This window comes from Protomyctophum parallelum (genome assembly GCF_964188405.1).
Source record: "Protomyctophum parallelum genome assembly, chromosome: 21".
Taxonomy (NCBI): Eukaryota; Metazoa; Chordata; class Actinopteri; order Myctophiformes; family Myctophidae; genus Protomyctophum; species Protomyctophum parallelum.
Window position 1 is genome coordinate 23,253,386 of NC_139713.1, and position 24,819 is coordinate 23,278,204.

The following is a 24,819-nucleotide window of genomic DNA, read 5'->3' on the forward strand; positions in this document are numbered from 1 at the left end:
CGTTGTCCCTGCAGTGTGATATGTCTTGTTGTACGTTGACCCTAGTGATTCAACACATGGAATTCAATGGCCCAAACGACACCAAAGGGTCAAGACTGTTTTAGCGTTAACTCCTTGCAATCGTTTGGACCCAAGGAGTTGCATGGTGACCCTTTGGTGTGGTTAGGGCTTTAGTTCACATGATAACCATCAACTGAGAAGTTAGGTCTACATTGGTGTATTTGGTCATGTGCTCATGCCTTTCTCCCTGCTCCTGTCTTCATCATCAGAGTATATGTGAGGGTACCGAGGTTGATCTGTCCGATGCAGAGAAGGTGTATGCAGAGTGCAACCAGCAGGGGGCTCTGTGCTGGGAGGAGTGCATTCTGCCTGAGCGTCTGAAACGGTGCAAGAAGATAGGGGAAGGGACCTTTGGAGAGGTCTTCTCCACCGTCAACGCTTCGGGGGACACTGTTGCACTCAAGGTCTGTATGATGTAGCAAGACTAAACCTTCGTTTTATTTAGTCTTCAACAGGCCTTCTAGTTTATGGTGTGTGCTTGTACATTGATAATCTTTGTCTGTATAGATCATTCCGATTGAAGGCAAGGAGAAAGTGAATGGAGAAGAGCAGAAGACTTTTGGAGACATTCTCCATGAGATGATCATCTCCAAGTAAGACTGAACTTAAAGCTGCACTACCGGTACTTTATGTAACTCTCCCTGGATTTGATTTGATTTCAAAATTGCTATATGCTTGCAATATGCTACCTGTAAAAGGTGCTGACAATTGACTGTTGACACTGCTGAGAGTGGGCTTAATTTTGTCGCTGTGGGGTGGAAACCATGTCAAAGCCAAACCGGCCAATCTACAGCTCAAACATGTCATGATGGGAGAGAGATTTTCACTACTTTTATGACACACTTGAAGTGTCATCAACGACAAGTTTTATTTGGCCAGGGATTCATTCCCTTGTGTTCTGAATCTCTTGGAATATTCCTGGGAATACAAATGAACGACAATGCAACTTTAATTCAGTGCCAACTCTCACATTGGATTAATGACTAACACGTCTGAATGTATATTCCCTCTAGGGAGTTGAGCAGTCTGAAAGAGAAGCAACGCAACCAGACGTATGGCTTCATCGGACTCCATGGGTAAGAAGCCCCCCCCCCCCTCTCCTGTCCTTTCTCCTAGTCCCTCAAGTATTTGTCCTGTCTGCTTTCCTCTAGTGTCTAGTTGGTAGTTTTGAATGCAGACATGTGACATGTGACCGTGTCTTGTCTCATTGCAGTCTCCATTGTGTAAAAGGCAGCTACCCTGCAGTCATGCTGAAGGCCTGGGATGCCTTCGACCGCCAGAGACGCTCCGAGAATGACCGACCAGGTCAGAGGGTGAAATGTGTCTTGTCAATAGCATCCAATACTGAGTTAACTTAGGTGTGTTAGGACCCCTCTAGTTATCAAAAATAGTAGGTGTGTTAGGTCCCCTCACTAGTTTTTAAAAATAGTGTGTAGCTGTTTTTGATACTTTTGGGGTGACACTTGGATGACAAAATACTATAGGGCATTAATTTATGTTTAAGTTCCACTAGACTGCAAGGATATAACAAACTTTTTATTTATTATTTGTACACAAGCATTTCTCCTACCACCATTTCGACTCCTATATTGCCTCATTGGTTATTGATTGATCCAGAATTCCACAACGCATCCATTCATCCATAAAATGTTTTTTTGTCTGTATTCCCCTGTCCAGACTTCTTCGAAGATGAACAGCTATTTCTAATCTTAGAGTTTGAGTTCGGTGGCAGTGACCTGGAGAACAGCAATGGAAAGGTAAAGAAACTGAATCAATTATTCAGAGATGGTATTAATTCAGTGTCTGGGCTATAAAATACGGATCCAGTCTTTAATGGTTGTCACCCTGTGTCATTATATAAGCTGTCCTCTCTGGCGGTGGCAAGAAGCATCCTCCACCAAGTGACCGCTGCACTGGCTGTGGCTGAACAGCAGCTGTGCTTTGAACACAGGTAGTGTGCATACATTTATTGGTTCTCAAACATTTCATGGATTTGTGTTGACAATGTGAAAGCATTGAATACAGTTGAATGAATGTACTCTGGTGCGGAAGAATCAATTGTATTCGGGAACAGCCCTAACAAATTTAGCTGGGGTCCCGGCCCCACTTTGAAAACCACTGTTGTGTGTGTGTGTGTGTGTGTGACTGTGACACTGACTATTTGTATGCTTAATTATTGAGTGCGATTGCCATTGTCTGGTGTCTCATCCCATTTTGCTGCTGTTCTCTCTAGAGATCTCCACTGGGGCAACATTTTAGTTAAGGCCACAAAGGAGAAGTCAACCAGCTTCCTACTCGATGGAATTGAGCATTGTCTGGACACCAAAGGGGTGCTTGTTCGCATCATTGACTACTCTCTGTCCAGGCTGGAAATCGGTCAGTTGGTCGTCTCATGTTTCCTCTCTGACTTGCTCTGTATGTTTTTTTTTTTTTTAAGATATTTTTTTGCGGCTTACGCCTTTATTGATTTTTTTTAAGGGATAGAAAGTAGGCTGACAGGAAACGGGAGAGAGATGGGGGGATGACATGCGGTAAAGGCCGTGTCGGGTCCGGGAGTCGAACCCGCGGCACACCGCGACTGGATCACCAGTCCGGTGCCCAGACCGTTACGCTACGGCCTGGGCCACTTGCTCTGTATGTTAAATCATCTTGTGCATTGCAATTTATAATTTAGGCATTTAGCAGACGTTCCTTCCTATTAGATCAGGAAAAACCATGGTCATGTAAATGGTGTTCAAAGAAACTGGGATACCAGGTAAAAATTTAGCATCAGTCTGAGCAACCTTCCATGAAAATAACTTTCTTAGCATTTTCTGTGATACGAAATGGAATATATCTGCATAGATTTAGCATGATGTGCGGCTGCCGCAGGAGTAGTTACTGCCCACCACTCACTGTAGAGACGGGGGTTAGAATCCTCCATGTCCATCAGGAGTAGTTACTGCCCACCACTCACTGTAGAGACGGGGGTTAGAATCCTCCATGTCCATCAGGAGTAGTTACTGCCCACCACTCACTGTAGAGACGGGGGTTAGAATCCTCCATGTCCATCAGGAGTAGTTACTGCCCACCACTCACTGTAGAGACGGGGGTTAGAATCCTCCATGTCCATCAGGAGTAGTTGCTGCCCACCACTCACTGTAGAGACGGGGGTTAGAATAGTTACTGCCCACCACTCACTGTAGAGATGGGGGTTAGAATCCTCCATGTCCATCCGGCTTTGCTGGGCACTCCATGTCCTCCGGGTTTAAATGAACAATTGTTACACCAGTAATTTTCTTTTGAAATGACTGGAAACTAAATGTTTTGAAATAATTAAACAGAATGCAGGAAATGAAAAATAAAGTGACTCCTATAAATGGGTCCCAATGTTACTGGGAACCAGTAATCTAATCTGTTGACTGTCTGTCCAGATGGTTTGACGGTGGCATGCGACATCTCTGAGGACGAGGAGCTGTTCATGGGCCAAGGAGACTACCAGTTCGACATCTATCGACTGATGAGAGAGCAGAACAGGTCAGCGTCCGTTTGTGCAAGTATTGTTTTGCCTTCTCTGGATATTAATTGGCCTATTCATAGCCGATGATATGATATAGTACTTGTCAGTTTGCACTGATTTGTCTTGCGACCCAGCTAGTAGCTTTGTGTTCTGTAACTTCTGTGCCCCAACATTGGGGCACACCAATATATTTAAGAACCTTTAACTTGTATAAGAGAATTAAACTAATATATATTTATAATTAACACTTGTACGGTAAATGTAAAGACTACCTGTAACGTATGTTCTTTAAAAACACACAAAATGGCTAAAACGTAAGCTCTCATCGCATTCTGAGCTTGTAGAGATAGAAAATAGGCTCTAAAAACAAACGTGTGTGTGCACAACTTGCTGTGCATATGTGCAATGCACCCACTAGCGTGTGTAAACGTCCGACATGTCTGTGTCTCTACACCCCAGTAACAAGTGGAATGACTACCGGCCTCACTCCAATGTGTTGTGGCTCCACTACCTGTCTGACAAGCTGCTTTCCATGAAGTATCGGAGTAAAGGAGGATGTAGGGCCAAGGATACCCGGGAGGAACTCAGACGTATCCATGACAACCTGCTGCAATGCCGCTCTGCGACCGAGGCATTGCAAAGCGGGTTGTTTTGATTTTTACCATTTTTAATTAATGTTTAACAAAGTTTTCAGATTTAGATTTTTACCATTTTTAATGAATGTTTTCAGATTTGTTTGTTTTTTTTATGATCCAAATAAACCGGTCACATGACTCGTTTGTGTGCAGGTTTTTATTTTGTCTACAGTGCGCAGGTATGAAAGGTGTATTTAAAGAAATTCCGGTAAATGCATTTTGGTATCTGTTATGCAGGTATGGCACAGTTAATAAGGTTGCAATTGACACTTCACAGATGTGTCCAGACAGGTTCAACGCCTCAACACAGCTGCAGCTAATTTTAGTTTGATTTGGGTGTACCAGTTAGCAAGCATGATGGTTGTCAGTGCTCCATCTTTGGCGTGCAGTGGTACCTAACACATATTTGAATTGGCTGCAGCTGTCTGACACAGCTATGACGGCCAGAGCCTTCAACAGATGCACTGATAGACCCATTAGCAGCCTGATATAGCAAATAGCATTTATTTACACTTCTGGTGTCATTTTTGTACAATACATACATAATGCCTTAATCCCACATACTTAACAAGTGTATTTTGATCAAGTAATTTTTAACAAAACATCTATGTTTGTGGAAACGTCTGTAAGTACACTTGGCTTAAATCTTAATGTACATTTGTGAATGAGGACAGCAATACTTGGCCATGGATTCAATGGCTGATATTGGAATTTAGGGAAGGTATGGAAACTAATATGAAACCTGGCGTTAATGAGTCCTCACACTCTGCCTCCCAACATCCATTCAGCATCTACAGTATAGCAAAGACTGCCATTCAGTTATAGAATCCGTTCTCTTCCTTGAAAGTTGGCTTGCTGACATGGAAGCCATTATTCTTGCATTATTAAAAAAAGAAGCCATCTGAGAGAAACTGAGTTGACAAATGGTACCATCTTATGAGCATTAGTATGGATTTGTTATATGCAGATAATTTGAAAAATATTGAAGCGGATTATTGACTCATGGTCAATGGGATGTGGTTCAAATGTGACCTGTAATTACATAATACATATTTGTTCCTTTGAGTTTTAAAAATATAGATCGGTGTAAGTTATGCTAAAAATGTGCTATATTTTGAACCATTTGATCTATAAGAATGAGAACAATTTGCAGCTCAAGGGCTCTCAAACTCTTAATTCCAGCTGCAATATTCCTGTTGGTGTGAACTTTTGAAACCAATTTAGTGGGTGAGTCTAGTGTCACTTTCTTGCTTTGCAGTCACAGCATCCCGAGAGAGCACTTTAATGAACCTTTATTTTATTTTGGGTTGTATAATCTGTCCATGTTGAGAAATGCACTGAAATGTAATAAATATACAAAAGGTTTCCCTTTTTAGAGCTCAACTAGATTGACCTTACAAGGAACACAATTAAATGCTCTGCAGCCCTCGTGTTAAATACTTCACCTCTGGCCACAATTATGAAAGTATTTTAGGCTGTACATGTCGCAGCCATTTTCGCATATAACTAAGCTAAGGCATTACAATGTCAGACCATGATAGTTGACTTAATTTCCATAACAAAAAAATTAAGTTACTCTCACAGCTGGGTACTGCGTACTAAAGTATATTGATATGTATTCTGAAGCAGTGTCTGGCAAAATAATCACTGTCAGGCAGAAACCTTGCATGTCAATGTAATTTTCTTTGTAAATGAAAGCTCTGCCTGCCTACTTAATACAAAAGTAGAGCTTGATTTATTTTTTTGCAATAAGGTTGTGATGGTTTTATAAATATTGAACTTTGATTTTCTATGAAGCCCACATTGCATATACTGCATTATAAATGTGCTTCATATAAAGTTTTACCAAACCAAACAGTATTTAAGAGCTTGTGGTTAAATGACTACCGGTACATACATTGTATCCATTGGAACACAGGTTATTTTATTCAATTTTTTTTAAACCATTTCAGACATACAAGGTTTCCATCCAATACAACGATATGCACACAATGGAAAACACATGCAGCACACACAATGTACATGGATTCATTTCTCTTACAACAACCCAACAGAGTTATGACTACCCTGACATTCTCCTCAGAAGCATGTCTGAGGTTAACTCGGTCCACTTCCAGACAGATTTATACTTTGGTCAGTTGGTTGTACAACAAAGTCTGTAATCTGGCTTTCATCTCAGCGTTTCATCTGCAATTTCTGCATTCTCTGTCGCTTGAATTCTTTGTGTCTGTTCTTCTTCGCGGCCTTGGGCTCCGGCGCTTCCGTCTCGATGTGGACGGGCTTCTCCTCGCCGGGTATCAGGAAGACATCAGCGGTAACGTCTTTGTTCAGGTCCTCCTTTGCTTCCATTTTCCTTTCCTTCTGGAGGTCCTTGACCATCTGCTTCTCGCGCACGCGAACTGCCGTAGCCAATCGGATCTGGCGACGGTGCTGTGGGGGACATGCGGGTGGGGGTTAAGTTAGAGCCTAATGGATATGATTAGATGGTGCACAATTATGAAATTATAATTTATTTTAATTATAATTAAATAGGACATATCCGATTATTTGCAGGGTCATATCTGCCGATACCGATTGACCAGACAGTGGCCTTGTGCTTAATAGTGTCCACCCTGAAACTGGGAGGTCGGGGGTTCAATCCCCGGCCGGGTCATACCAAAGACTGTAAAAATGGGACCAAATGCCTCCCTGCTTGGCACTCAGCATCAATGGATTGGATTGGGGGTCAAATCAACTAATGATTCCCGAGTGCGGCACAGCTGCTCACAAAGAGGACCACAATGGAAACAGGCCTAGGCCCTTGGGGCTTGACCCAAAGCCTGTTAATAAAGTAATCAATCAATCAATACATGGCCTATACTCTTTTCCAAATGAATGACACAATTTACAATTTATTTATTATTTACATATTTGATTTTCTTTTGTTCTAAACTAGAGGTACTAGTAGAAACCTTTGATTTATATTGAACTCATTGATGAATTTTTACATTTCTTTTTTTTGCTGGTGAAAACCTGGATTATTTTGAGACTTTCCGGTAAGGCATTTTTATGGCCGATTCCGATTATACAACCGATTATATTGTGCATCCCTAGATATGATATTAGCCAAATTCCAATATGTATACTTACATTCTCTTTTCAATGATTCCTCAGATGTGGTTATCAAAACCTTGTGTACCAGTATGTGATGGGAGTCAGATTTACAATAAACTTGGACCCATTAAGACGTGGAACACATCTGTGTCAGGGTTAGCCTAACCCACTTTAACCATTATTTTTACACTTTAGATATTGAAAAATAGCAGATATACAAGCTTATAGCATGGCACTGAGTGCCACGCTAAGAGCTTATAGATCTGCTATTTTTGGAAGAATTGTGAAAACCATTCAATCTTTGCTTCTGGGGGTTCCCTGGAACAACCTATTTTCAGATGGGGGTCGTGGCCAATTGTTTATGTTTATATATCAGTGGTTCTATTTCATTTGTAGAATCTGGTCACCTTGAGTCAAGCAGGGTATTACGGTAATACTTTTATCACCTTGATTATCCATGCAATTAACAACTCATTATAATATGTCAGGCTAATGAATGTAGTTAACCAAACTATTACATCAAACTTCTGAATTATAATCAGATCATCATAACTGCTTTAATGAGGTGATTGCCATATGATTTGGAGCATACCATGTTGGGAGTTTGGAAGTGTGGGTTTTCGTAGAGTGTGGGGCCTCCAAAGCTTCCCTGGAAGATCTTGATTGGGTTCAGAACAAAGCGAGGTCCGATCTCCACCAGAGCAGCATCCTCTTCAATAATCTGGACGTGACACGGAGAAAAACAACGCCAAAATAACCAACTTGAACCAATATATATTTGACCAATCACCCAGTGATTGCCACTTATTCTACATAAGTGCTACTCAACCCGCGGCCCATGGGTCGCATGCCGCCCCTGCTTAATGTATCTGTAGGCCGTCATGGCCATACCAATAAAATTGTTATTTTCATTGTTTTGAACATGATTGTATTGTTTGTTCCAAGAGAAAGTGATATGGCATAGTAGTAAGCCGAGTATTAAACACATACTTATTCATTCACTTGTGATAATCTATCTGTTTATTACATGTTATCTTCACATTTTGTGAATGAATCCTCATTTTGTAACTTCATCATTAATCACAATGTTTTTGTTCATTGAGGTTTGGCCTTGTAGATGGAAATGCGGCTTTTTACTCCGTTTCCTTAATTTTTAGACAAGTCGTGTAGTCTGTTACAAAATATATTTTTAGACTAGTCGTGTAGTTTAAAAATAATACTGAAATTTTTAGTTTGCGGCCCTTGGGACTTTTGGATTTCTGCTGAGTGGCCCTTGAGCCATCTTAAGTTGAGTAGCCCTCTTCTACATGAACTGGACCAATACTACGATAATGAGATGATCATGTGATAATAAAAGATGATCCTGTGGTGTCAAATATAAATGAGATTAATTTCTCTCAACATGGAAGGTGTAGAACCTCATGCTCTTTGCTTAGAGATAGGTGAAGTTATGTGGCATTCTTGGAAGTGAAGTGAAGTACAAGACTGCAATAAATCATTCAACAAACGAGCAAGATAAACTGATAGCCAGTACATACTACATACATTAAACACTGTTAAAAGATAACGGATGATGATGGAAACAAAGAACACACCTCTCTGCTACACATGTTGGCGCCGTTATTATTAATCTCTTGGCAGATAGACACAACGCTCAATATGGATTCTATGGTTGATGGTTAATAGCTTGGCAATGAACAAGCAAAAGGCATAAATTGATGCCAACAAAAAAATAAGTAAAAATAATTAACTCACCTGGTAGTTTCTAAACCATATCCTGTTGTCTGCTATACTGAATGTGTAGACATGATCGACAAACGGCTGACTCTTAGGATGGTAGTGTGGAGTGGAAAATGTCTACAAACAAGAATACACAATGAATATCACTTTATTTCTTTTCTTCTCCAATCTCCCATACTTTTCACTCCTTTCTCCCACATTGTTATGTCAATTCCAGATTCCCTGTGCTTTCTAGCCTCTTGTCACTGCTATCTCCTACAGTTGGTGGTAGGGAGAGCACAGCCAATCACGTCTATCGATACGCGTGACGTCGAGGCCTCCTCTTTTCATCTGAAAGAGGAGGAGTTTCTCCAGAAACATGCTATCCCTCCTAGCGTCCATACCCGACTGACCACCAGGCACCCTGACCAACCAGTAAGAGGCCTTGCGCCCTACTTGATCATACTACAGCGTCACACAAAAAAGCATCAAAGAAAGTAGCAGATCCACAATCTCCTCATCGATCTGCTACTTTTGCCTCTTGTTTTTATCCTGAAAAGTAACAGTTTGGAGGTTTCCACCAGAGACAATAAATGGCCGACGTGTATTACCAAAAGAGTATAGATTTGTGTATTTGTATAATTTTCATGGCAAACATCTTGCATAGTGAAAACCAACCTGGGTGAAGAGCTCCTTCAGTAAAGCATAGTGTGGCTCCTGGTCAAATTTCTATTAAAGGAAAAAGCAACAAAAACTAAAATTGACATTGAATGATGTGTCTATTATATCTATATAACATACAAATATAATATAACATACAGTATGTCACATTTCAGATGCAGTATTCAAGCATTCTAGCTAAATGTCTGGATAAATAGATAGATGGATAAATAAGTCATAAGATCAGTAGTGTACAAACTGGAGTGCCTCAAAGAACAAACTAGAATACCAGGTAAACATCTAGGCCTAGTATCTGTATGTAATAAAACAAACACTGCAAGTCTAAATAAAGACTAGACAACATCTATCCAGAGATTACAGACCGACATCATACAGCCTACTAGTACACAATTTATTCTAGTATTGCTTTTGACTGTCATATTTTAAAGATGTGTGTGTGTGTGTGTGTGTCCGACTGTCCACTCACAGGATCGAAGGACAGTAGTGGTCTGGATCCTTTAAGGCAGTTCCCCGTCATTTTAAGTTCAGCCATTGTGTGGACTGTGAAACAAAGGATTTTTTTCGTTGTTTTCTTTTAATTTCCTTTCACTCCACGGAATCACTGACAGAAACATGCTTTTTATGTCGTTTCCAGAGATAACTTAAAAAATAACTGTAACTCACTGTTCTGAACGAGAAACTTTGCTGAAGGTCCATGAGGGGAATTTGCAATCCTGTAAGAAATTAAATTATTATTTATGCATTGCTTGCTCAAAGATATAAACACCATTTTGTATCAAAATGATCACACACTCACCACATGTAGAGGTCCATCTTTTTCTTTGCTTCAAAGAACAGGCATTTGTTGCAGTTCTTAATTTCACAAACCTGTGACGACATCATGTATTATTATAAATAATGTAGAGTTTCAACTTTCAAGCATGCCAAAGGTGACAACTGGGCCGCCCTAAATTAGGTAAACCCACCTCATTTACGACGAATAGTTTGTCTTTCCTGTCCATTTTTGTATCTGTTAAAGAAATAATTACATCATCACTGCTGGAATAAGTACTCGAGAATGTTACGTACTGTAATTAAAAGTACCAACACTACACTCTAGAAAGAATCTGCAACCAGTCTGCATTCAAAACTAGAATAAAAGTATTGGCATAAGAATTCACATATTATACAGAATGACCCATTTGACAATCAATGGACATTAGTAAATGCATTCATGTTTTCATTATGTTGCAGGTGGTGAGGTGGTGCTGATTTTAACGTGCTACTGGGTAATTATTATATGAACCTATAATAATAATACATTTTCAGCATACACAATACAAATCTGCAAGGTAACTACTATGTAATATTGCTTAAGATTTTGTTGACTAAAACTATGACACTCGCCTGCTTTGGAGTGAGGCATCATAGTCTTCAAGTCCTGCATCAAGTGTCTGGTCCTGAAGTTGATGCCTCTGGAGGAGAAAATGAGAACTCTTTCCTTGTTTGTCCATTTGCCCTGTTTGGAAAATATGACCACAAGATTCTTTATGTGAAAAGTATACAAGACGTTTAATCAACATTGTAGCCCTTGAAGCAACAATAACAAAATACAAAAATAATAATAATTGAGAACAAAGTAGTGAGGTAAAGAAATAGCTAAGTAGTCCATTCATTGTCGACACAATGTTGACAAGTAGTAGGAAGGAATTTCAATCGTTCATAAACGTTGTTTTTTATGATAATGTAACAAAATCTACAGAAAAGTGTAGCTCTGGTCCATTGCTCTAATGCCAAAGCACCAGAGCTAAGAAAAGTGTTGCTAACAGAAGTCGCAGGTGTTATAAGTTGTCTATGGCAGTCATGTTTCAGGGCTAGTAGTAGTAATAATCACTCACCCTAGATACTGGCGCCGGGACGATGATATCATCCTTCTGTTGCTGTTGGGGTTCACTCGGTTGTACATTTCCATTCTGTGACAATTTCACTTTCTTTGCATTTTTCTCAGCAGCTCCTTTTCCTCCACGTTTTCTCTTCATCGGCGCCATGCTGCTTCTTCTTGTTGGGCCGGAAGTTTGCCTCGCACAAACACACAAAACAGACACAGAGGTAGACACGTGTATACAGCGCCCCCTTGTGCGGCGGAGTTGTATGTTGTAATCAGCGTTGTCTATTTGCCGTGTTTATAGAGCACCGAAGTCCTGACGTAACTCGCTCATCCCGACGATTCCCCTGGTTCACGGAAGTAGTTTCTCTATGGAGAATAACATGGGGTGATCTTAATATCGTCTACTATAAGCGTTGTGGTCCAAAAATAAACAAGCTGTCTCGGCGTTATTGTCAGGGAGGTGTCTCTGTATCGTTTGCAACAGTCAGTCACTCATATATGATACAGTCTGCTTCTAGCGAAAATCTAACTAATTCAGCAGCAGTAACATTAGCGTTTTCTCTCAGTCAGTTGATTCTTCATATCCATGTGAGTGAAGCGGCCGGGATGACATGTTTATTTTTCAAACACAGTTCTTATATGAATCAATCTAAAACTCCTCCTATGGTGATTTCAATGCAACTAAACAAATACATGAACCTGGGGACTGACGCCCTCTACTGAAAGTGACGTCAGACTTCGGTGCTCTATTGTAAGTGACGTTGGCAATAGCACCCTGAGAGCTTCTTCACAAAATAAAAAATAAAAATGTCTTGCTGGGTATAATACAACACCTGCGATTAACATATTTGACTAGCTTAATAATAAAATAATAAAAACAACACTGTTGTGAAAGAGAAAACTACCTTGCAAATAACCAGGCAAAAAAGTACCCTATATACCAAACCTCGCGTTGCCAGTCTTCTCACGAGATTGGTATACAGGTTTCTCTCGGTTTCACCGCAACAAACCGCAAGCAGAAGTTGTTTCTTTTGGAAATAATGTTATTATATTTTATACATTATTGATGCATAATAACAGTGCTAATATTTATTTTTTTATATGACGACAGTCCCAGACATTACAATGGCGTGCTTGTTATAGCTAGATGAGTTGTGATAATAATTTTAATCCAACTTGAACACTGGAAATAATTCCATACAACACCGGCTAGCTACATGCTAACGTGTAGCTGTCATTACATTAGTGGACATTTGGCACCCCATTCATCACCATGAAGTGTCACTATGAGATCCTGGGGGTCAAACGGGACGCGGGTGATGACGAACTCAAGAAAGTCTACAGGAAACTGGCCCTCAGATGGCATCCAGGTATGTTTTTATAATGCCCAAAATAATAGCCCTCTTCCACATGTGGGCTTGTAGTTCAGCTATTTTGTATTCATTTGTATATCCACCAGTTAAAGCAGGTGTCTTCAAAGTTTTTCAGGCCAAGGGACCCTTCGGTGTGAGAGCGTAGAAGCAGGGACCCTACAGGGACACCCTCAGATATTGATTGATTTATTTATTAACAGTTTGCAGAATTACAGTACATTTCAAGTACAACTCAATACAAAAACATAATATTAACTATAGTTTGACAGCACTGTCAGGTGTTGGATTCACGTTGATGTCATGATGTGTATTTTCAGAACCACTTAAGCTCTCAATACTTGATCAAATCTGCCCTTTTTCCCCTACACCAAACCTCAGTGAAACCTCATTGCTGAAAATAGCCGATCGACAATGTGAGCTTGTAGATCTGCAAAAATTGAATTCTATGGTTCAAGTAGTAACTCTTGAGGACCCCTGATAGAAATGCCAGCCACAGTCATCATGTGCCATTAAATAAGCAGCGGATTGTCATCACAGACTCACGTTATCTAAAGTTGTTACTAATAGTCCTATCTATGATCTCTAACTGTTTACAGATAAGAATTTGGACAATGCTGAGGAGGCAGCGGAGCACTTTAAGCTGATTCAGGCAGCCTATGAAGTCCTGAGTGACCCCCAGGAAAGAGCCTGGTGAGTGGGGAGCACCCACTGCTGTGCTGCTGATGCATAATAATAACTATGTCCTGAGTTGTCCACGCAAAGAATCAGAACAATTAGCCTTGGATCAAGACTATCATATATGTATTTTATCTGACTTTTGCTATCTATGATACGAAAGCAAAAGTCAGACTCGATAAAATACACCTATGATTATGTCTTGATACAAGGCTGGATAACAAAATAGATGTGAGCATCCACGCTGATGAACGATAACATATGTATTAAACATGTCGAACGCGAGTCATTTCATGTTTGTGGATGGATTTTGATTGGCTGTTTGTGTCTCTGTCGTTCATGAAATGAATGTCAGTGTAAACTGACAATACGGTTGATTTTGAAGAAGAGGTAGGCTACACGCTACATAATGCAAGGTGTCCAGTATTGCATACACCAGTCCATACAGTTCTTTCATCGTATCTATGGCATTGGCAGGTATGACAACCACAGAGAAGCGCTGCTGAAAGGAAAAGGAGGAGTGAGTGGAGATTATGAAGACGACAGCGTTGACCTGGTCCAGTTCTTCACCGTAACCTGTTACTCTGGCTTTGGAGATGACAAGAAGGTCAGCCGTTGTATTCATGCTCTGAAATAATTTGCGTAGTTCTATGTGCATGAACTTGAGATGGTTCTTTAAAGATATTTACACTGCTGTTCTGTCTTGAAGGAGAGCATCTGTTTTCGAGACATTATTCGACTTTCGGTATAGAAAATCATGCAGCCGATGTGTCATGATTTTTAACCACTTTCAACCTGGTGTCCCTATTTTGAGCATGTCATCACTCATCATAGATAGGTGAAAATTATGTTAAATGTGTGTGTGTGTGTGTGTGTGTGTGTGGGGGGGGGCCGTAGCGTAACGGTCTGGGCACCGGACTGGTGATCCAGTCGCGGTGTGCCGCGGGTTCGACTCCCGGACCCGACACGGCCTTTACCGCATGTCATCCCCCCATCTCTCTCCCGTTTCCTGTCAGCCTACTTTCTATCCCTTAAAAAATCAATAAAGGCGTAAGCCGCAAAAAATATATCTTAAAAAAAAAAAAAAGAAAGCCGAAAGCAAAAAATAAGGCCAAGGGCATTTTTATGGACTTGGATGGGATTTAATCACTCACTATGACGTTGTTATAACACATAAGTAGTTGTGACAGTCCTGACATAATGTTTTTCCTGTGTTTGTTTTATCCGACCCGTCCTCATCAGGGCTTCTACATGGTCTACAGAAGCCTGTTTGAGTCCATTGTGAAGGAGGAGATGGAGCACAGCAAAGCAGACGAAGAGGAGGACGAGGAGTTTCCGTCCTTTGGGGATTCTCAGAGTGACTACGATACGGTATTCAGCCAGTGCTTTAAACAAAGTTGTATATAAACATGTTTGTTTATTATTATTTATAAGGCACTCTTCATTCATTTGTGGAGTGAGGAAAAGAGCTATACAAACACATTCATTATCATGTATACGTTGTTTGTTTATCGTTTATTTACTATTGGATCCCAAATAGCTGACAACTAATTAGTGTTAGTCTTAACTGGCCACTGGTTAGTATGAACCGACCAGCGTCCACGTAGGTCGAAGCCACATGGGAGTCTTAACCAGCCACGTCCGACTAACGGTATGTCGGAGTTATGGGTAGTCCCTGTCGTCAGACACGTTAGCAAGGTGCTTCTCAAAGCTCTGAAACAGAGATGTCCTGGTTCTTAAATGGTGCAAGACTCATAAACCATTATATCATATATGATAACAATGTCAAAAGGTTATGTTTCCCAGTTGAAACATAGATTTCCCAGTTGACCCGGGGTGGGGCATACTGTGTTTCCGTTCCGCAGGTCGTGCACCTGTTCTATGGCTACTGGCAGAGCTTCTGCACCCGCAAGAACTTTGCCTGGAAGGAGGAGTATGACAGCCGCCAGGGCTCCAACCGCTGGGAGAAGAGGGCCATGGAGAAGGAGAACAAGAAGACCCGGGACAAGGCTCGCAAGGAGCGCAACGAGCTGGTGCGCCAGCTGGTGGCCTTCGTGCGCAAGCGCGACCGCAGGGTCCAGGCCCACAAGGTCCTGGTGGAGGAGCAAAACGCCCAGAAGCTCAAGAAGACGGAGGAGCTGCGACGCAAGCAGAAACTCAGTCAGGCCAAGTGAGCGGTAGATTTATTTATTGAACCCCAGCAGCATCTATATTCTAGGTCAGAAACTAGTCAGGCTTGTTGTGAATTATATTCTATTGTTTAATTTCCCCTGACTGCCAGCAATGTACCATGGACAGTTTGGTGACCGGTGTATCCCACTCTTAAGAAACTACAAACATGACCAGATGGCAATCCATTCATGGAGAGTGGAGATTGATAGCATACACATCCACTGTGTCCTTTACCTTACATATCCACTGTGTCCTTCACCAGTAATGGCTAAAACTCTGACGCAAATGATGTCAAAGAAGCGTGTCTGAGGTCTGTGTAAACATACGGTGGAGATCCGGCATCAAAATCACTGTTACAGCAGCTGTACAACACAGTGACTGGGGTCTAACATTCGGCACTTAGGGCTCCATCGAGTATAAAACAATTTAGGTTAGGTTTTTACTTACTTACTTTTCGGCCCCAATGGGGTATACGGCATCGATAATGTTCCTCCACCTATCACGGTCTTTGTTAACCAGTTGTGCTGTGCCCCACGAGAGACCCATCTCCAGCAGCTCAGCCTCTACAGTTATGCGCCAGGTGATGAGGTTAGGTTCTGGCAAGCTGAAAAAGGTCTGACAACAAGAGTTCTGGGAGAGGATTGATGATGAATGTATCCATTTCCACACACACAAATATTCTCATTCTGCCATGTGTGTGTGTGTGTGTGTGTGTGTGTGTGTGCATGTGCGTGTGTGTCAGACTGGCAGAGGAGTACAAGGAGCAGAGCTGGGCAGCCATGTCTGAACTGGAGAAGGAGCTGCAGCAGATCGAGGCCCAGTACGGAGAAGAGTTTGGAGACGCGACTGAGAGTGAAGAAGAAGACCAGAGTATGGATGCAGTGGACAGCACCCACCCAGAGGAAGGAGGTGTGTGTGGAACCCATTAAGAGCCGAGGCCCATTCTAAAAATGTCTTCTAAATCTTAACAGTTTTCTGAAAACATATTTTGCTATATATTAGTGGTGCTCAAACGTTTTCATGTCAAGGAGGACCCCCTAAATTTGGCCATGATTTCTTTTTCAAAGATCTGCACACATTTTCACGATTCTTCAAAGAAAGCAGATCAACATGCTCATGCTATGAACACTGAGTCCGATTCACCCTTCATCGCACTGACTACTACTGTGTGTGTGTGTGTGTGTGTGTGTGTGTACGCTTGTGCGTGCGTGTGTGTGTTCTATGGGGTTTCAACAGATGCAGTGCAGTCAAATGGAAAGGATGAAGTTATGACCGACTGCTATGATGACCTGTACTGTCCAGCATGTGACAAACTCTTCAAATCAGATAAAGCGTGAGTGTTCAGCTCTCTACACATTTCACCTCACTGGTTACCACATTTGTTTTACTTTACCAGGTATTATGTTCATACAGAGAATTAAATCACTTGTCACAGGGTAATTTCCTTACAAGCGTGCGTGTGTGTGTACTCATTACTGTGTTTCTTATTCATGATGATATTTAAACATCGTGATCACTGACACTGTTCAATGTCTGTTGACAAAACCCACCAACATCAAAACCCTATTGTGAGTGACAAATGCCGGGGCCTTCCACAGGAGGGCAGCAGAGTGTTTTGAATGAGGCACACTCTGTCACTCACATTTCTATTCATGGTATCACTGGATTATCATTTTGAAATTAATATTTCAGTGAAGGAAAAAAAATACTGTTAAGTTTATTTTCTTGAAATCTGATTCTCTCATGCGTGTTTTGAGATTTCCTTCAGAAAGATGCATGTATGCATGCATGTCATAAATATAACATTACAGTGTAATGCTGGGTACATATTTACCTACTACCCGGCCACACCATCACTCATTCTAATTATATATATATATTTTTATATCTTCCTTCTTTGTAACTGATTAATTTCTACAGCATGAAGAATCATGAAAAGTCTAAAAAGCACCGGGAGATGGTGACGTTGCTGCGACGACAGCTGGAGGAGGAGGACGAGTCGCTGGGGTTGGACCCTGGAGAGAAACGGGCAGGAGAAGAGGAGGAAGAGGAGGAGGACGAGGAGGAGGACAAACCCAGACAGAAGTACGTAGCTCATATACAGTACAACTCAGCAATGCATATTGGAATGTACTGTATGTACTGTAGCACATACTCTTCATCCAGGGGGACTCGCCAAATGCTGGAGCAAAGAAAGCTGCATGAACTCTTGTCACTCTAGTCACTCTAGACCAGCGGTTCCCAAACCTTTTTGGCCCTGCACCCCCTGTTAGTGCCCGACCTAGTTGACTCACCCCCCCCACATGGAAATATAAATTGCATAAACTATATAGAGACATATATGGCATATATATGCAGCATAGGACATATTATTTATATATTTGCCATATATTGGCATAATATGTTAATATATTTAAAATAAAACCATAGCACCACCATTAGCCTTTTCATGTCGCGCACCCCCTAGAAGGCACTCGCGCACCACAGTTTCGATATCAGTGGCTCTCAATATTTCATCCCAAAGATTATATGTAATTGGCCACCGACCCCCATCTGAAAATATGTTGTTCCAGGGACCCCCCAGAAGCAAAGATATGAGTTAAAAACGTTTGCTGTGAAAGAATATATATTCAAAGATTTGCACACGTTTTCATGATTTAAAAGAAATAGCAGATCTACAAGCTCGTAGCATGGCACTCTGTACCAAAAGGGGTGCGCGCACCACAGTTTGGGAACCACTGGGCTAGAGATAGTCAACCAGCAACACACTAAACGATCAAGCACATTCAGAATAATTGACTATCGTCTGATGATGATTTAGCCTCTTGGGGCGAAGGGACAATATTTTTGAGCGTCCATTGTTGCCGGAAGCTATCCGAAACAAAACTTTCAGACAAAAGGAATGGAGTTGAGAGACGACCAGATTTGCTAACAAGTAACCAGTTTATGCCCAATTAACAGTTTGTCAGACAACAGCAATCGGTTTCGGGAAATAGTTAATCTGATGTTGATGCTACTGTATATCATTAACTAATTTAGCCGGGGACCTCCTGGAACCTCCTCAGGGCCCCTGGCGGTCCCCGGACCCCACTCTGAGAACAACTGGACTAAATAACATACTTGTTATGAATATGACACAGACGGCTACCACGTTGTCGTAATTATGATTGAAAACATGACCCCATGTCATCGTGTCCCCAGGCTTTCCAAAAAGCAGAAGAAGAAAAAGCGACAGCAGAAAGCAGCACATGTGAGTATTGTCTGTTTCGGCAAACTGGTATAAACACTATATACAGTACAAATTGATATAAACACTATATACAGTACAATCTATATGATCATGATCTACCCATAAAATGGGTCAGTACCGTAGGTGGCATGTTTTAAGTTTGGGAGTTCCCATATAATGTACAGTTGTTAAACAGTTTGTGTTATGTTTATCAAACGGCCTCAAAGACACCGGAGGAAGCGGAGAATGAGGAGAAGCCAGAGCTTCATGACTCGAAACGTCCAGACAGCCCTCCTCCAGCGCAGACAGACAGCCCTCCTCCAGCGCAGACAGACAGCCCTCCTCCAGCGCAGACAGACAGCCCTCCTCCAGCGCAGACAGACAGCCCTCCTCCAGCGCAGACAGACAGCCCTCCTCCAGCGCAGACAGACAGCCCTCCTCCAGCGCAGACAGACAGCCCTCCTCCAGCGCAGACAGACAGCCCTCCTCCAGCGCAGACAGACAGCCCTCTTCCAGCGCAGACAGACAGCCCTCCTCCAGCGCAGACAGACAGCCCCACTCCAGTGCAGGCACACAGCCTTTCTCCAGTGCAGACAGACAGCACACATCTACCACAGACAGGCAGCAGTGAAGATGCCTCTGAGAGGCTTGAGGAGCAGGGAGACGACATAGAAGCAAAGAGGTGGGTCTGCTTTCTCCTAATTCCTAAACAGTTTTTAGAGCCACTTTCAACAAAAGGATAAACTAGCTAGGTCAAAGGGTGGATTGTACATGAAAGCTGAATTTTGACTTGAAAATGACTTTTGTATTGTGCTTCTTCTCAGCTTTATTTATTTTGTATTATTATATTTTTTGTATTATTATGCCAGACAGTTATTGAAGTTGTTTTAAGTGTACTACTACCCATTATTAATAAGCTAAACCGTGTGTGTCGTAGCAGTTCAGGGAAGACGAAGGGAAAGAAGGGAGGCGGAAAAGAAACCAAGAAGAACGTGAAGCCTCACGAAGGAGGAGAGGTAACATCTGAGGTAACCAGACAGCAGATGCCACAACTCTTTTCACATTTTCACAATATTAATAAGATAATAGCATAGCATATAATAATCTCAGCCTTTAAATGGCACAGTTTCTTTACTTCAAATTTTTATCTCAAGAGTTTTGGAACCCATTTTTTTCACCCAGTGTCAATTATCTAATAATGTAATCCTGGGCGCTACACTCCCTCTGCCAACCTGGGAGCGGACTGACCTCATGCTTCCTTCAATGCACGAGGAGTTTCCCCAGCTGGATGTAGTGCGTGGAAGGAACACGTTATTCCAACCAGTTCCTTTCAACTCCATCAGGCGCCCCGGCTGGTCAGGGGGAGGCAGTTTAGACACCAGGATTACAGTAAACATTCTTTTTTAAATAGTGACATAGTCACTATTTTAGTCACATAGTAAAGTAGTGACAATAGTTTAAAAGACATTACCCCTCCACGTCATAACTGTGCTGAAGCTTAATGTGTTCCCATATAAAAAAAAAAAAAATCCTGTTTCTAGCAACATCTAAAATGACACAGATGCTTTCCCGGTTTTAATGTGTGCCCCCCATGAGATTTGAATCTCATGTGTATTATGTCATTGGGTGTATTATTATTATTAACAAATCATTCCCCGTTCCAGAGGGAAGGCAGCATGCGCTGCGTGACCTGTAACAACGAGTTCTCTACGAGGAACAAGCTGTTTGACCACCTGAAGACCAGCGGCCATGCCATGCCCCTCTCCTCCAGCGCTGCTTCCCACACCGCCTCCAAGAGCAAGAAAGACAAGAAGAAGAACAGGTAGTCGAGGAAGCAGCACGACCAGCGGGACATTAAGGCAGGAAAGTGACGGAGGAGTCTTCTTACCCGAGGAGGACAACGCCTAATTCGTCAACCTTATTACATTTCAACGACCCCCCCTATAACCCTTGAGTCTGCAAATGGAACCATGCGGGTGGTGTACAGGTCTGTGACCAAATCCATTTGGTCACACAGGATCGACTTGGAACCCCCTCAAGGAACCCTGATGGTCCCTGGACCCCACATCGAGAACTCCTGGCCTCGGAAAGTTTAAGCTCTGAAAATAGCCTATCAACAAGCTCACACAACGTGCCATGACGATGTATAAATCATGCCTAAGAAGGGGCTTTGAGGATGTTTAACATGTTCACAGACTACTGTCTGAAACTAGTATATTATGTTTGTATGCTACAAAACATTCATTATGTCCAGTGTTTTGGCAGTGTGTTTGAGTGGGAAGATACATTGTCGTTTTTATTTTATTTTTTCCTAGAGTCACTCCTGTGTTCAGCTGAAATTGTGAACGTCCCAGGCACTGTGCACACAATAATTTTGTCTTGGTTCATAAGTAACATTAGTTGAAAAAGCAATACAGGAGCTGTCTTCACAATAAAATCATGACTGTGGTTTTCCATTGCTGTTAGAAGATTGACTTGTTCCACTACAGCTTACTGTTCCTAAATTTCTGGCTTGAACATCTTGGTTTAGGCTTCAAGAGATATAGCTTGAAGAGTGTTTGGTTCAATAATAAGTGTTCCAGATGACGGCTTTTAGTGATGCTCAGGTGGTTTGGGTTTGTGATGAAAAGGAATGTGGTAGAATATCTGACTAACCTCACGATATGTTTGTGATGTTAAAAACCGTGGAAGAGTTGTGAAGGTTATCCTTTCCTTTTATACAATTTATGCCGTGATGTAGAGGTCCATATCAGGCACCGTATTCTTCAGGGGCGCTAGCCCCTTCTTAAAAACAGCTTTTGTCCCCACACGTCTCAATATATGTAAACGAGCAAATCAGCTAACCAAACAGGCATTCTGATTGGCCAGTATGAGATGACGCATGATGATGTACGATGATAAGAGCGCCCCTCACTTCACACGTATGTGATTTTTTATTGTGATAATCCACCAGTGGTTGATTATTGCAATAAAACTACAGTGCCTAAATGTGGATGTCTAGATCACCATCAAGATCCACAAGTACTTTATAGGCTTTTTATTTACCTTGAAAGTGCATTGCAGCGACAAAGTACAAAAAAATTATAATACTGGCCAAAACAACATTCCAATAAAACAAAACAAACACGTGAAAAACTATATACAAGCAGGAACTGGTACAGGCTTTTCCCTGGCTGGCAGTTCTCCCCTGTTGTCTCTTACCTAGCCTCAAGTGATACTGAACTGCCTCCACCTGCAGCAATCCTGCTCTTAAACAGGTAGGGCAAACCATCCTCTAATTAAGTAAGTGGTCATTAGTTAACTCGCCACACGGCTAACTATATGAGTAATTCTTCCACATTACTATTATACATTAAAGGAATACAAGATATACAAACACTCAACTATTGCACAGGTCCAATTCATTTTTAGAGAACCTAACATAAACAAGACCAAACATAATACAGACAGGAACAAACACCCCTCCTCCTCTACAGTACTTGGCACCCTCCAATCTAGAGAGGAGTGCCAGCACTGCAGAGGGGAGACAGACATACCAATGCAACTTCAGTGTCAATAAGTACAAATAAACATTTAAAACTCTTTCAACCATTGTGTTAATTACTAAGAATGTCATGTGTACAATATAATATAAAACCGTTACTTCCAGTCCAGCTGTTTGTCAATTGATCAAGTTGACTTAACTGTGTACACTGTACAGTGTGGTCTATTTGCAAGGTCCTTGATATTGTCTAAGGGCAGGGGCTGCCCCGTGGGCCGTGACAGATCCCATCTCTCACACGTTACAATTCTGAAAATTCCTGGAATAGTGGAATACAACAGGAAACAAGAAAATTCGCAATTTAAAAAATTTGCAGAGTGTGGTTGCCGCAGTGGCTTACATATGCCCCTCCCACTAGTATTGCCAGCCAATTACAATTTCAAGTCACGCCTTAGATCATGCGTAAGTAATTCGGAGGGGATTTAACCCCCGAAATTCATGTTTTTGCGACAAACGGTTACATTTCTCGCATTTGCGGCGCCCCCTATGGATTGAATTGGTTGATTGAACCACCCCGGACATGTGATTCAAATTTGGGATGGATTGGACATTCCGTTCGTGATTTATGGCATTTTTTGTGATATAGGCCCCTCCTACTAACTTCGGAAGACGATTACGGCCGAACGATACGCACTTTCAAAATTCTGCAGTTCAGTTTTAATTGGATGGGTCCAGAGATCACGTGTGCCGATTTCTGTGAGATTTGGACAAAATCTGTAGGAGGAAAAGCAAAAAGTGTGTTTTGGACAAAATTCAAAATGGCGGAAAATCTATCATGGCGGAAATGGGCGTGGGGAGATGCGTCATGACCCAAGGAATCCAGGGAAAAAATATTTTTTATTTTACGACCTACGGTTCAAGAGTTATAAGCCAAAAGGTAAAGTGGGCTGTTATAGCGCCACCATGAGGCCGACCGATAAAAATTTAGGGTTAAATAATTTTAGGGATAATGTTGAATTATCCCTAAAAGTTTTGTAACTATAGTGATTACAGTCTCCGAGGAACAAATACTTGAATGTGAATTTTTGCCTTTTCCCATTCATGTCAATGGGGAAATTTAAAAATCACTTTCACCTAGAAACTACATTCACACTTTGTTATTCAGCTTACTGTGGAGACACATGCTGGAACTTTTTAGTATTGAGTTTGTGCTTGAAATGTACTGTAATTCGACAATCAATCAATCAATCACTGACCTTGAGCAGTATAAATGACCTTCATAAGATTAGTAAATGACCTTCACCAGTATATATGACCTTCACCAGTATATATGACCTTGACCAGTATAAATGACCTTGACCAGTATAAATGACCTTGACCAGTATGCGGTCCGTGACCATGGACTATAGCCTTTCTCTTTTCCGCGATTTTCACCTTTTTTTTTTCAAATCCTCCGAAATCGAAAAAAAACGACATACTATTGTATGACCTCCGAGACCATGGATTAATGACCTTGACATGTATAAATGACCTTCACCAGTATAAATGACCTTGATCAGTATAAATGACCTTCACCAGTATAAATGACCTTGATCAGTATAAATGACCTTGACCAGTATGAATGACCTTGATCAGTGTAAATTACCGTGACCAGTATAAATTACCTTGACCAGTATGCAGTCCGACACCATAGACTATATCCCTTCACTTTTCCGCGATTTTCACCTTTTTTAAAATCCTCAACAATGATGAAGAATCGCGCACTATAGCGCGCCGCTCAATGACCTCTGAGACCATGGACCAATGAACCATGTAAATACAACACATTGAGCAGGGCACTGCAGGGAGTTGAACCCCGTTCAATGAACCATGTAAATACAACACATTGAGCAGGGCACTGCAGGGAGTTGAACCCCGTTCAATGAACCATGTAAATACAACACATTGAGCAGGGCACTGCAGGGAGTTGAACCCCATTCAATGAACCATGTAAATACAACACATTGAGCAGGGCACTGCAGGGAGTTGAACCCCGTTCCGGTAAACCAGAAGTACGACACCAGTGCCTTAGGTTTTGTGTTGTCCTTTACAGGTCCTTTCGTTGAAATGTAAATTTTACATTTCAAACAGTAAAGTAATGTATAAAGAAGAGAAACACAAAAGCACAAAAATAACATTTTCGAATTACCTTTGCTTTGATTTTTTAAACTTTCTCTTTTGCCGACCTCCCACATTTCATTCGATGATTAACAAAAAACAGTGTTGGATCTGTAAGGATCCATTTGGTTACACGTGCGTGCGTGTGTACATGCTTCGATAACCAGTGTTGGACCTG

At 41.6% G+C, this 24,819-nt stretch overlaps 3 protein-coding genes across 4 annotated transcripts; 2 read left to right on the plus strand and 1 right to left on the minus strand.

The window, feature by feature from the left end:
• Nucleotides 1-227: 227 nt before the first annotated feature.
• Nucleotides 228-4,234, plus strand: LOC310878884 (serine/threonine-protein kinase haspin-like; the record flags this gene model as incomplete). The annotated part of the gene is made up of 9 exons (XM_083793300.1): nucleotides 228-464; nucleotides 568-653; nucleotides 1,074-1,136; nucleotides 1,274-1,365; nucleotides 1,738-1,817; nucleotides 1,923-2,011; nucleotides 2,294-2,436; nucleotides 3,474-3,576; nucleotides 4,019-4,234. The coding sequence occupies 9 exons, from the start codon at nucleotides 228-230 to the stop codon at nucleotides 4,212-4,214; spliced, it is 1,089 nt and encodes a 362-aa protein (XP_083649426.1). The 3' UTR covers nucleotides 4,215-4,234.
• Nucleotides 4,235-4,705: 471 nt separating this feature from the next.
• bxdc2 (brix domain containing 2) lies at nucleotides 4,706-11,722 on the minus strand. Its single transcript, XM_083793445.1, has 10 exons — nucleotides 11,565-11,722; nucleotides 11,074-11,185; nucleotides 10,653-10,696; nucleotides 10,484-10,554; nucleotides 10,351-10,400; nucleotides 10,154-10,227; nucleotides 9,685-9,735; nucleotides 9,043-9,144; nucleotides 7,880-8,008; nucleotides 4,706-6,624 (listed from the first exon to the last, which is right to left on the minus strand). The coding sequence occupies exons 1-10, from the start codon at nucleotides 11,712-11,714 to the stop codon at nucleotides 6,370-6,372; spliced, it is 1,038 nt and encodes a 345-aa protein (XP_083649571.1). The 5' UTR covers nucleotides 11,715-11,722; the 3' UTR covers nucleotides 4,706-6,369.
• An 826-nt stretch (nucleotides 11,723-12,548) lies between these two features.
• Nucleotides 12,549-21,453, plus strand: dnajc21 (DnaJ heat shock protein family (Hsp40) member C21). 2 transcript variants are annotated; one of them, XM_083793611.1, is made up of 12 exons: nucleotides 12,549-12,924; nucleotides 13,524-13,617; nucleotides 14,080-14,209; nucleotides 14,845-14,973; nucleotides 15,468-15,772; nucleotides 16,517-16,683; nucleotides 17,011-17,107; nucleotides 17,695-17,859; nucleotides 18,976-19,024; nucleotides 19,231-19,685; nucleotides 19,941-20,031; nucleotides 20,668-21,453. In XM_083793611.1, the coding sequence occupies exons 1-12, from the start codon at nucleotides 12,828-12,830 to the stop codon at nucleotides 20,827-20,829; spliced, it is 1,941 nt and encodes a 646-aa protein (XP_083649737.1). In that variant the 5' UTR covers nucleotides 12,549-12,827; the 3' UTR covers nucleotides 20,830-21,453. The 2 variants fall into 2 exon arrangements, with proteins under 2 accessions (XP_083649737.1, XP_083649738.1); XM_083793612.1 differs by having other exon boundaries at nucleotides 19,944-20,031.
• The last annotated feature ends 3,366 nt before the right edge of the window (nucleotides 21,454-24,819 follow it).